This window comes from Pristiophorus japonicus, chromosome 14 (assembly GCF_044704955.1).
Source record: "Pristiophorus japonicus isolate sPriJap1 chromosome 14, sPriJap1.hap1, whole genome shotgun sequence".
NCBI classification, from domain to species: domain Eukaryota; kingdom Metazoa; phylum Chordata; class Chondrichthyes; family Pristiophoridae; genus Pristiophorus; species Pristiophorus japonicus.
In genome coordinates this window covers 1,798,358-1,811,264 of record NC_091990.1, presented here as the reverse complement: position 1 = coordinate 1,811,264, position 12,907 = coordinate 1,798,358, and the positions used below count along the sequence as shown (strand labels likewise).

Sequence of the window (12,907 nt, the reverse complement as noted above, 5' to 3'; positions counted from 1 at the left end):
CCATCGAGTCTGCACCGACTCATTTCAAAGAGCAACCCAGTCAGTCCCCCTCCCCTGCTCTATTCCCATATCCTGCCATTTTTTTCTCCTTCAAGTATTTATCCAATTCCCTTTTGAAGGCTCCTATTGAGTCTGTATCCACCACCCTCTCAGGCAGAGCATTCCAGATCCTAACCACTCGCTGCATTAAAAAGTATTTCCTCGTGTCGCCTCGGGTTCTTTTGCCAATCGCCTTCAATCTGTGCCCTCTGGTTATCGACCCTTCAGCCATGGGGAACAGTTTCTCTTCATTTACTTTGTCTAAACCCTTCATGATTTTAAACACCTCTATCAAATCTCCTCTTTGTGAGAAGGTTGTGGGTTCAAGTCCTACTCCAGAGACTTGAGCACAAAAATCCAGGCTGACACTCCCAGTGCAGTGCTGAGGGAGTGCTGCACGTTTTGGAGGTGACGTCTTTCAGATGAGACGTTAAACCAAGGCCCCGTCTGCTCTCTCAGGCGGATGTAAAAGATCCCATGGCGCTATTTTGAAGAAGAGCAGGGGAGTTATCCCCGGTGTCCTGGGGCCAATATTTATCCCTCAATCAACATCACTAAAACAGATTATCTGGTCATTATCTCATTGCTGTGTGTGGGAGCTTGCTGTGTGCAAATTGGCTGCTGCGTTTCCCACATTACAACAGTGACTACACTCCAAAAGTACTTCATTGGCTGTAAAGCGCTTTGAGACGTCCAGTGGTTGTGAAAGGCGCCATATAAATGCAAGTCTGTCTTTTCTTTCTCTTAGCCTTTTCTGCTCTTAGGAGACAAAGCCCATAATGTTCCTTTTAAGTTTTGGTCGAGTTGCAAGAAAGGACGGCCAGAAAGTCAGTGCGTACACTGAGTGAGACAGCACCATTGTGCAGGAGGCCCCAGTAATGGCCCTGAATCAGTGAATCGGCAACTTGATCAAAAAAACATTTTGTGACATCACCACAGTTTGAAGAAAGCAGAGAGTAGGTACCTGAATAAATTGGTCACTGAAGCTTTGCATTTGTACATACTGTTTCAGTAACTTGTATGGTGCGAACTGACAATGGTTAGATAAATGAGTCTGTGAAATAAAGAGTAAAATACAGGTTAAACCTCCCTTATCCTAGACCCTCGGGACCTGGCCAGTGCCGGATAAGGGATTTTGCCGGATAAAAGATCAACCCGAGGAGGGGTGGGTGGCTTGATTTCGGGGAGAGGGGGTGGGGAGGAGGTCGATGGAGGTCGGGGGGGGGGGGAAGTGGTGGGAGATCGGGCAAGGTCGGGGAGGGGGAAATGGGGGGGTGATCGCTTGAGGTTGGGGAGGGGGGGGAGTTTGGGGGGGGCAGGGGAGGTCGAGATAGGTCAGGGGGGAGGTTGGAGAGGAGGAGGTGGCTTGAGATCGGGGAGGGGGGGTGTGAGGTCGAGGGGGTGGGGGGGGGGGGGGGGAGAGGGGAAGGTTGATGCCCTCAGCGGGCTGAGTGTTCGATCGGCCCCAAAGTCGGGATGGAGGTCGGCTGCATTCTGCGCATACGCCCCTGGCCGGAATCAGGCCGGACGAGGGGTGGTCCCAGATAAGGGAGATCCAATCTGTGCAATGAGTACCTGACATATCAGGCTGGCTGAAATGGATCAACAATGCTGAATTGGCTCCTTGGCCTTGGATTGTATACCCCTGGATTCTCCGAGTGTCCATTACAATTCAATCACATCCATTAAGGTATATACAGAAGTTGCTGACTCTATTCGCCAGCATGCAGTTTTTTTTCAACATTTCCCCCATACAACCACTCCTCCTGCCGTCTCTCCTTCCCAAAGGTTAGTGCCACACCTTTCTCTAAATGTACTGCTGTCTGTTGTTCACACAGCGGGGTTTGAGAAATCACCAGCAATGCCATGCTGTGGTGCTGTGTCAGAGCAGCAGTGGGACGCTGGCCCACACAGCGAGTTCTTGATCTCCGTCATCGCTGTCCACGCAGACGCTGACACACGCCATACGGTTCCCCGCAGGAAGGACGCTAAAACCAGGTGGTGAGTTACCCCAAGCCACAGGGACATGTGCATCTCTCCCAGTGGCTGTGACAGAGCCCGAGGGTGGGTCAACAGGCTGCCCCTAGGCCAGAAACCGGTGTGTATGTAGAAACCAAATAAGGGGCAGGAGAGAAATAACACAAAATCACTCAACGAGAAAAATTAGCAGTGACATCTGCATTTGTGTCATTGAGGAGGTCTGTTCTCATTAACCTCAAAACCCAACACAGAAAATTCACAGCACTCTTTCACTTCACCTCAGCACACCAGTGAGACTGTACTGACTGGGAAATAAAAATATATCACTGCAAAACAATCTCAGCAAAGATTGCATTGCACAGTGAAGCTGCCTTGTTTGCTGCATTAAAGAAAGACTTGCATTTATATAGCGCCTTTCACGACCACCGGACGTCTCAAAGCACTTTACATAAGAATATAAGAAATAGGAGGAGTAGGCCATTTGGCCCCTCGATTTTTGAGCGATAAGGGAATAAAGGGTTATGGGGAGCGGGCAGTGAAGTGGAGCTGAGTCCATGATCAGATCAGCCGTGATCTTGTTAAATGGCGGAGCAGGCTCGAGGGGCCAGGTGGCCGACTCCTGCTCCTAGTTCTTATGTTCTTATCACTCAACAATCTGTCCATCTCCATCTTAAATATATTCAATGACCCAGCCTCCACAACTCTCTGGGGCAGAGAATTCCACAGATTTACAACCCTTTACAGCCAATGAAGTACTATTGGAGTGTAGTCACTGTTGTAATGTGGGAAACGCGGCAGCCAATTTGTGCACAGCAAGATCCCACACACAGCAATGTGATAATGACCAGATAATCTGTTTTAGTGATGTTGGTGGAGGGATAAATATTGGCCCCAGGACACCGGGGAGAACTCCCCTGCTCTTTTTCAAAATAGTGCCATGGGATCTTTTACATCCACCTGAGAGAGCAGACGGGGCCTCGGTTTAACGTCTCATCTGAAAGACGGCACCTCCGACAGTGCAGCACTCCCTCAGCACTGCACTGGGAATGTCAGCATAGATTTTTGTGCTCAAGTCCCTAGAGTGGGACTTGAACCCACAACCTTCTGACTCAGAGGCGAGAGACAGTGCTGCCCATTTTTTAAAAATATATAATTTATTTAACATTAAAATCATTCACAAAATCGATTACATTGTATCATGCAAATCCTGCCGCCACTCTACACACTGTTCCTCCAATACATATTCTCAAAACCTGAAGTTTAATTTGTCTCCCGTAACATATTAATCTATTGTACATTAAAAATTGATCATAACCAAACCTTCCGAACCCTTTCTAGGATCTCCTCATCGCAAAATGTTTCTTGCAGACACAACAGGCCCGTGTCTGTAAGACACTAACTGCTGCGGCAATTTCTTCTCCCCCTCAGTCCGTTCACATTGATCGAGACCAATGTAATCATTGCTCCTAATAAAGGAAGTGTCCCTGATAATCCCCCCATCATTGAATCTCTGACCCTTCCCTCCTCTCAGGCTCCTTCACAACCTGTTGGGTAGCTGGGGCTTTCTCCTGCAGCCTCCGGCTCTTTTTCACTTCCTGTTTGAACCTTCCCGGCAGTTTCAGCCTCTTCCTTGCATTAAATTTAGGCCGAGGAGCTGCCCCCTCTCCCTCCTACTGCCCCTCACTAACCTTTCCCTTTCCCCATGATACCCCCCACCCCCCAATTCCATGTCTCCATCCCCCTCTGACTCCTCACTCTCGAGCTCTTCTGTAATCTCCCGTCCCTGTTCCCCGTCAGATACAGAATCTCCCTGAGAGAGTCCTCCTGCTAACCTGGTTTCTCCAACAGTGCCACTCCCTTCGGCCTCACCTCCACCGCTGACCCTTGCTCCCCGTTTCTTCTCTCGCTGGGACAATGGTGCGTCTCCACCCATCTTGCCCACTTTTGGTGTCATTGTCTCCCCACTCCCATCCTGCTGCCCCTTTAAGGCTCCTGCCTCTTGCACCCTCTCCTGGTCTTCCCCCTCCTGCTCCCCAAGATATCTGACTCCTTATCTTTTTTGCAGCACTTACACTTACCCCGCACCCCGCTGTCCCCATGGACACCCGAATCTTTATGGAGAGCAGAGCCATATTATGGCTCAACTCTGCCCTCGACCTGTTAAGTCCTGACTCTAATGTACTGACTTACACGAGACACATGCTGAAGTCAAGATCACTCAGGACCTGCACTTTTAATTCCAGCTCTCCAGTGCTGCACTTGTCTGAGCCCTCTCTTTATATACCTCAGTGGGACAGGTATGGAGTGTCTCCTGTAAGTGCACCCCTGGTGGTAAGGTATGCTTATTGTTACAGGTCATATCCAGTTACAGTCATGTATAGCATGGTAAGATACAGTTATATACAGTAGTGTGAGATACATGACATCACCCTCCCCCAAGGTCTTAGTGTCTTTATAGATTCAGTCACTCAGGTGGTCTGCGCTCTCGCGTGGAGCGTCTTAGTTGTGGTTCAGTTGTTTGCCTTGGTGCCTGTTTTTTGTTTGGTGTGATTGCTGGTATCACGCCTGGGCTGTCTGTGTCATTCGGTGTGATTGCTGGTATCTCGCCTGGGCTGTCTGTGTCGTTTGGTGTGATTGCTGGTATCTCGCCTGGGCTGTCTGTTGAGACTGCCCTTTCCTCAGGTTGTTCCCTCTGTCTGTCCACCAGGTGTGGTGCGAGTTCCACATTGTAGTCTGCCCCTGGTTCTGCAGTGTTGTTGGTGAATCTGCTTTTCACTTGGTCTACATGCCCCCGGCAGGTTTGGCCATTGTCCATTTGTACCACCAGTAGCATGTTTCCCTCTTTGTCTGTTACTGTCCCTGCAAGTCATTTGGGACCCCGGCCATAGTTTAGCACAAACACTTTGTCCCCTATCTCATTCCACCTCCCCCTCGAATTTCGGTCATGGTACTCAGTTAGCTTTTGACGCTTAGCCTCAACGATTTCATGCATGTCTGGGAGGATTAAGGAGAGCCTGGTCTTTAAGGTTCATTTCATCAATAGTTGCGCGGGGGAAACCCCAGTCAACGAATGCGGACGAGATCTGTATGCCAGCAGCAGTCGCGACAGGCGGCTCTGCAGCGTGGGACTTTGGATTCTGAGCATGCCTTGTTTAATGATCTGCACTGCTCGCTCCGCCTGGCCATTGGAGGCCGGCTTGAATGGTGCCGTCTTAACATGATTTATACTGTGGTCAACTATAAAATCGTGAAATTCTGTGCTGGTGAAGCACGGACCATTATCACTGACCAATATGTCAGGAATTCCGTGCGTTGCAAACATGGTTCTAAGGCTCTCCACAGTGGTGGAGGTGGTGCTCGAGTTTAAAATGGTGCACTCGATCCATTTTGAAAATGCATCAACGACTACGAGGAACATTTTGACCATGAATGGGCCCGCATAGTCTACATGCACCCGCGACCACGGTTTGGGTGGGCCAGGGGCTTAGGGGGGCCTCCCTGGGGGCCTCACTGAGTTGGGCACAAATGGTGCACCGTCGGACGCAGAGCTCCAAGTCCGCGTCAACGCCAGGCCACCAGACATGAGATCTGGCTATGGCCTTCATAAGGACGATCCCCGGGTGCTTGCGGTGGAGCTCCCGGACAAACGCCTCCCTGCCTCGGAAGGGCATAGCTACTCGGCTGCCTCACATCAAGCAGTCTGCCTGTAGTGAGAGTTCATGCATGCGCCTATGGAAGGGTTTGATCTCCTCGGGGCAGGCATTGCGAGCCTCTGCCCAGTTACCGGTTAAAGCGCATCTTTTAACTAGAGATAACGTGGGGTCGCTGGTCGTCCAGGCTCTGATTTGGCGAACCGTCATGGGTGAACCTGTGGATTCAAAGGCATTGATTGCCATGACCATCTCACAGTCCTGTTCGTCGGACCCTTCTGTGGTCGCCAGGGGTAGCCTGCTAAGCACGTCGGCACAGTTGTCTGTGCCTGGTCTGTGCCTTATCGTGTAGTCGTAAGCCGCCAGCTTGAGTGCCCACCGCTGAATGCGCGCCGAGGAGTTGCCGTTGATTGCCTTGCACTCGGATAGTAGGGACGTGAGGGGTTTGTGGTCGGTTTCTAACGCAAACTTGGCCCCAAAAAGGTATTGGTGCATCTTTTTGACACCGTACACGCACGCGAGCGCCTCCTTCTCAACCATACCATACCCGCGCTCCGCACGCGAAAGTGACCTGGAGGCATAAGCAACGGGCTGCAATTTACCCGCATCATTGACGTGCTGTAAAACACACCCGACCCCGTACACTGACACATCACATGTAAGGACTAACATTTTACCTGGGTCAAAAAAGGCTAAAACACTCTTGGAACTCAGAAGGTTGCATGCCTTATTGAAGGCGTGTTCTTGGGCGTCCCCCCAAAACCAATCGCACCTCTTTCTGAGTAGCATATGGAGAGGCTCCAGCAGCATGCTCAAGTTCTGCATAGAGTTCCCAAAGTAATTGAGTAGCCCGAGAAAGGCGCGCAGTTCCGAGACATTCCGGGGTCTGGGTGCCAGGCGAATCGCTTTGGTTTTGGATTCGGTTGGGCGGATTCCATCAGCGGCAATCCTTCTGCCCAAAAATTCAACCTCAGGCGCGAGAAACAGACACTTGGGTTTCTTAACTCTTTGGCCTACCCGATCCAATCGACTTAGTACTTCCTCAAGATTGCGGAGATGGGAGTCGGTGTCCCTGCCCGTGATGAGTATGTCATCTTGAAACACAACCGTCCCCGGGATGGACTTGAGCAGACTCTCCATGTTGCGCTGGAATATAGCAGCTGCCGACCTGATGCCGAATGGGCATCGATTGTACATGAAAAGGCCTCGATGTGTGTTGATGGTGGTGAGTAGCTTAGACTCTTCGGTCAGTTCTTGCGTCATATACACAGATGTGAGGTCAAGTTGAGAAAAGTTTACCTCCAGCCAATGTGGCAAATAAGTCCTCTGCTCTGGGCAGCGGGTATTGGTCCTGTAGGGAGACTCTGTTTATGGTAGACTTGTAATCCCCACAGATTCGCACGGATCCATCAGGCTTCATGACGGGGACGATGGGGCTTGCCCAGTCGCTGAATTCCACGGGAGAAATTATGCCTTCCCGCAGAAGCCGGTCCAGTTCGTTTTCAATCTTTTCCCTCATCACATAAGGCACAGCTCTAGCCTTGTGATGGACCAGTCTGGCATTCTGTGTGATGTAGATTCTAACTTTAGCCCCTTTGAAGGTGCCCACACCTGGCTGAAAGAGATGTTCAAAACGGCTTAGAACTGTTGAACAGGAGGTCCGTTCCTCTGACGACATGGCGTGAACATCATCTCATTTCCAATTAAGTTCTGCTAGCCAGCTTCTCCCCAACAGGGCTGGGAGATCCCCGGGGACAATCCACAGGGAAAGTCAGTGCACCATCCCTTTGTGTGTGACTGAGAGCATGGCGCTGCCAAGGACTGGGACAATTGCTTTAGTATAGGTCCTTAGTTTGGTGCCGATCCTTGTGAGTTTTGGTCTGTTGCTTTTGTGCGGCCACAGCTGTTCAAATTGTTGAACGATCATGAGGGATTGACTCGCTCCCGTATCCAGTTCCATGTTGACGGATATCCTGTTGAGTAGAACCCTCATCATAAGTGGAGGCGTCTTGGTGTAAGAGCAGTGGCCATTGATCGTGTTAACCCGCTGTACCTCGGCGTCCCGTGCACTGTACCAACCGTCTTCTGGTCCGCTTTCTGACCCTTCCGATTCGTATACCAGCCGAGCTGCTGTTTTTCTGCACATACGAGCCAGATGCCCTGTGTAGTTGCAGTTTCTGCAAACGGCATGCTGAAATCGACACACCCTGGTTGAGTGCCTTCCCCCACATCTCCAGCACAGACCGTTTCCATTGTTTCCGAAGGATGAGCTGCGTCTGGCTGATCTCCCTTGAGCTTCTCTCAATCTGTTGTTGATTGCTCGCATTGTGGGTTGATGAGGTGTGATCGGCCGTTCATGTGGCCCTTGATTTTGATGGTTTCTGGCGCCGCTGTCTGCTGTTGAAGGCCTGCTCTCCTGCCTTTGTCTGTGTGTGGGGATAGCGGTTTGTTTCACAATGTGAGCCCCTTGTTCCGATGCCTCGTTGGTTGTCGTACCCGAAGTATAGATCAGCCTTGTTTCTTCTTCGCCTGCCAAGAACGTCTGTGCGACCAGTGCTGCTGCCTCTAGAGTCAAGTTCTTAGTCTCTATAAGCTTTCGGAATATGCCTGTGTGGCCTATTTATTCAATAAAAAAGTCTCTCAGTACTTCTCTCCTTAGTTCATCGGGGAACTCACATGAACTAGCCAGCCTCCGAAGTTCCGCCACGAAGTCGGGTATGCTTTGGCCCACACAGCATCTGTAGTTGTAGAACCTGTGTCTGGCCATGTGTAGGCTAGCATGGTAAGATACCGTTATATACAGCAATGTGAGATACATGACACGACCCGTGCTGACCTCTGCTGTCTTCATCCTTTTCCACCATACTTGGTGTGTTTTCCACCATCTCCATCCTGTTCTCTGCTCCACAATTTTCTGCCTCTTCTTGCGCTCTTTCCTCATTCCGTTCGGCGACTGTGTCCTCCGCCTGCTCCACTCCTCCGGCCACTCCACTCACACCTCCTGCTCCTTCTCTCATCTCCTCATCACTCAAGGAGCTTCCCTCTGCCTCACACTCACAGCGGGTGGGGCCTTTGTGACACACCCCACAGCTCTCTGCCTTGCAGTTCCGAGCGATGTGTCCAGACTTGCCACAGTTATAACAGTACAGATCTGGACAGCTTCTTACTAAATGGTCGTGTCCAAGACAGTAATAGCAAACCTTCACCTGGTTATCATGCAGAACCCGGAAGTACTGCACTCCTTCCATTGGCTCGAATTTCATGCTGTAGGGCAATGACTTCACCCCCTCTGGGAACCGCACTGTTACATAACGGGTTCCATCGGCGACCCGTGTTCCAGGATAGTATCTCCTCTTTATCACTGAGCAAAGTTTAATGTCCCACGACTCCAACTTTTTTATCAGCATATCGTCCTCAACATAAACCGACAGGTTTAAGAATGAGACCACCAGCGCTTCGGAATACAGCAGAGATACATCCAAGTATTTCTCACCAACCTTCAGGCTCAGTAAAAGTCTTACCACCTCCTCTCGCCCACTGACCGTCACTTCGAACCCAACATTGGGATTTGGTTGGCAGGCAAAGCAACTTCCCTCCCCGCAGTCCTTGTGTACGGCCTGGATAATATCCCAAGCTCGCATCTCCTTATCCTGGCACTGAACCACTACTGTGTTTTATTTTCCAAACCTCCTGGGGTCCCGGCCCAAATCATTGGGCCTTTTATTTTCCCTTTCCCAACATTTTCTCCCCTGGTTAAATTCATCCCGGGATTATTGTTCTCTGAGGGGTCCAGCCCTCTGGCTGCTATTTATGGGCCAAAAAGGCCCTAAAGCCTGAAAAATACCACCAGCAACCTTTTACAAACTCACTCCAACTCCCTGCATTTACCAAACAAACAGCAGCACCTGCTCACTCCTAGCCCCTCCCACCCGAGAATGCTACCTACTGAACCACAGCTGACAGAAATCGAAAGACCTTACAAGTTCCAATAAGTTTTAATTTGATCACAATCAAAATGAGGAAAGCAGATTTGTCGCTGATGGTAGTCATTAACTGCTGTCGTTCAGATCGAACCTTGAGAAATGAAATAAATGGCTGTGCGGCATTAGAATTGAATTGCTTTTCGACCATCTCAACTTTCTCTCTCGGGCAAAAGTAGGGTATGGTAATATAATGCACTAGTAATCCAGAGAAAGGAAAACTTGCATTTATATTGCGCCTTTCACGACCACCGGACATCTCAAAGCGCTTTACAGCCAATTAAGTACTTTTGGAGTGTAGTCACTGTTGTAATGTGGGAAACGCAGCAGCCAATTTGCGCACAGCAAGCTCCCACACACAGCAATGTGAAAATGACCAGATAATCTGTTTTAGTGATGTTGATCGAAGGATAAATATGGGCCCAGGACACCGGGGATAACTCCCCTGCTCTTCTTCAAAATAGTACCATGGGATCTTTTACATCCACCTGAAAGCAGACAGGGCCTCGGTTTAATGTCTTATCTGAAAGAAGTCACCTCCCACACTGCAGCACTCCCTCAGCACTGCATGGGGAGTGTCAGCCTATATATTTTTTTGGTGCTCAAGTCCCTGGAGTGGGACTTGAACCCACAACCTTCTGACTCAGAGGCAAGAGTGCTGCCCACCTGAACCACAGCTGACACATGAGTTCAAATCTCACCACGGCAGCTGGACAATTTAAATCCAGTTAATAAATCTGGAATAAAAAGCCAGTAATGGTGACCATGGAACTACCGGATTGTTGTAAAAACCCATCAGGTTCACTAATGCCCTTTAGGGAAGGAAATCTGCCGCCCTTACCCGGTCTGGCCGATATGTGACTCCAGACCCACAGCAATGGGGTTGACTCTTCACTGCCCCCTGAAATGGCCCAGCGAGACACTCAGTTGTACCAAACCGCTACACCACACGGACTGCAGCGGTTCAAGAAGGCGGCTCACCACCACCTTCTCAAGGGGCAATCAGGGATGGGCAATAAATGCCGGCCTTGCCAGCGATGCCCACATCCCAGGAACCAATAAAAAGTCCAGTGCAGTAAACGACGTCATTTTACATTTTGAATCACAGACAGACCCCATGCTGAGTGTGAGCAAGGCCATCTGGTATGGCAGGAGTCACAGCTAGAGTTGTTGCTGACCAATGCTGGTTCTAACATCCCCCCATGAAGGTGACTTCTCCCATAACTGAAAGGCGGACTGCCAGGAAATGATTGTAACAGAAAAAAAACATCGTCATGGAAATGGTGCTGGGAAACTCTCCCACTTGCCTGAAACTGCCGTCTCCGCTGTTTAAAATTAATGCGTTAACTTTTGTTAAAAGACTTGCATTTATATAGCGCCTTTCACGACCACCAGACATCCCAGGACTTTTTGAAGTGTCTTCACTGTTGTAATGTGGGAAACCAGAGAAAGGAACACGACAAGAGGAGCGTTGCTCCCAAACTTAAAATCTCGAGGCTCTGAAATGACATTGTGGAGCAGTAGTGTATCTGCACCAAACACATTTACCAGCAGTCTCTCCCCCACAAGTGTTCATATGCTCGTGTCGCATAGTGTGATCCCAGGGCTGCCGATAACAGCCGAATATTAGCCAGCCACTGGGTATATTCCTATTCTTTTGATAACATTAGCAAAAAAGTTGGCATGAATATAAATCCACCTTCTGGCTTTTTTGCTAAAATTAGTAAATGGAAGAAATTTTACTCCTCAAAAGTAAACTTAGGGGACGTGACAGGGTTAATGCTGAGAAAATGTTTCCCCCGGGCTGGGGAGTCTAGAACCAGGGGTCACAGTCTCAGGATAAGGGGTCGGCCATTTAGGACAGAGATGAGGAGAAATTTCTTCACTCAGAGGGTGGTGAATCTTTGGAATTCTCTGCCCCAGAGGGCTGTGGAGGCTGAGTCGTTGAGTATATTCAAGGCAGAGATCGATAGATTTTTGGGAACTAAGGGAAATGAAGGGATATGGGGATCGGGCGGGAAAGTGGAGTCGAGGTGGAAGATCAGCTGCGATCTTAATGAATGGTGGAGCAGGGTCGAGGGTCGTATGGCCGACTCCTGCTCCTAATTCTTATGTTCTTAAACTGCGAGTGATCGATGGAAACTCAAACATTTTAAATGTTTCTTTCACCAGACGTTTGTGATCCAGAGTAAATTGTGATAATTTGGCCTTTCAACTAAACATCTTTACAATATTAATAGGGAACTCAGAAGGAACTTCTTTACCCAGAGAGTGGTGAGAATGTGGAACTCGCTGCCACAGGGAGTGGTTGAGGCGAACAGTATCGATGTATTTAAGGGGAGGCTGGACAAGTATATGGGGGAGAAGGGAATAGAGGGTTATGTGGATAGATTGTATATATTGGCACATGCAGCAGAGCAGGTCTCCAGTCGTCTTGGTTAACCCTTGCCCCTGGACCAAGACCTTGCTCTGTCAAGCCCGTGTGGTGGCTGGTGTGCAACGGTCACCCCACGTTAAAACAATCCACACACAGGCATCTTCCACCATTTAAAATTAGTTCATCAGTCACCTGAGAACTCATTTTTCGTGTGGAATCAAGTCATCCAGCCGATGACGATGATGATAGATTTAGATGAGGAAAGACGGGAGGAGGCTCGAGTGGAACATAAACGCCGGCATGGACTGTTTCTGTGCCGTAAGTCTGATGTAATCGGCCGTGCCTTTCTCCAGGGTGAATTCATTCTTATTCTCATTTATCTGTCAACAGTGAGAGCAGCATGTTTGTCACAATGAGGCGTTACATTTTGAAGACATGTGGCACCACCCTCTTACTGCAAGCAATGGGACCGCTTCTGGAACTGGTGGAACAATACTGTGGCTTCGACACCATCGAGGTAGGGAATAACCGCAGATCTCTCAGTTAGTGGCCCCGATCACACCAAGGAACAACACACTTCAAAATGAAAGGGGTAATTATTACTGTGCTGATCCAGCGATAGGAGGAGGGACCATTATTCCGAACGTCTGCGTTTCAGCTTTGACTGTTAAACAAGCTCTCTAGAATGTAGGAAAACATGGAGTGAGAACAACAACAGCAACTTGTATTTATATAGCGCCTTTAATGTGGTAAAACATCCCAAGGCGCTTCACAGGAGTGTTATAAAACCAAAAAAATTGACACCGAGTCACATAAGGAGAAATTAGGGCAGGTGACCAAAAGCTTGGTCAAAGAGGGGAGTTTTAAGGAGCGTCTTGAAG

At 49.4% G+C, this 12,907-nt stretch overlaps 1 protein-coding gene across 1 annotated transcript in view; it reads left to right on the top strand.

Annotated features, from left to right (window-relative positions):
- The window catches only part of LOC139279262 (S-adenosylmethionine decarboxylase proenzyme-like), a 104,872-nt gene that overhangs the window by 31,548 nt on the left and 60,417 nt on the right, over positions 1 to 12,907 (top strand). Inside the window, exon 3 of the mRNA XM_070898389.1 lies at positions 12,417 to 12,543. Coding sequence (XP_070754490.1) covers positions 12,417 to 12,543 — 127 coding nt within the window. The remainder of the gene's footprint in view (positions 1 to 12,416; positions 12,544 to 12,907) is intronic.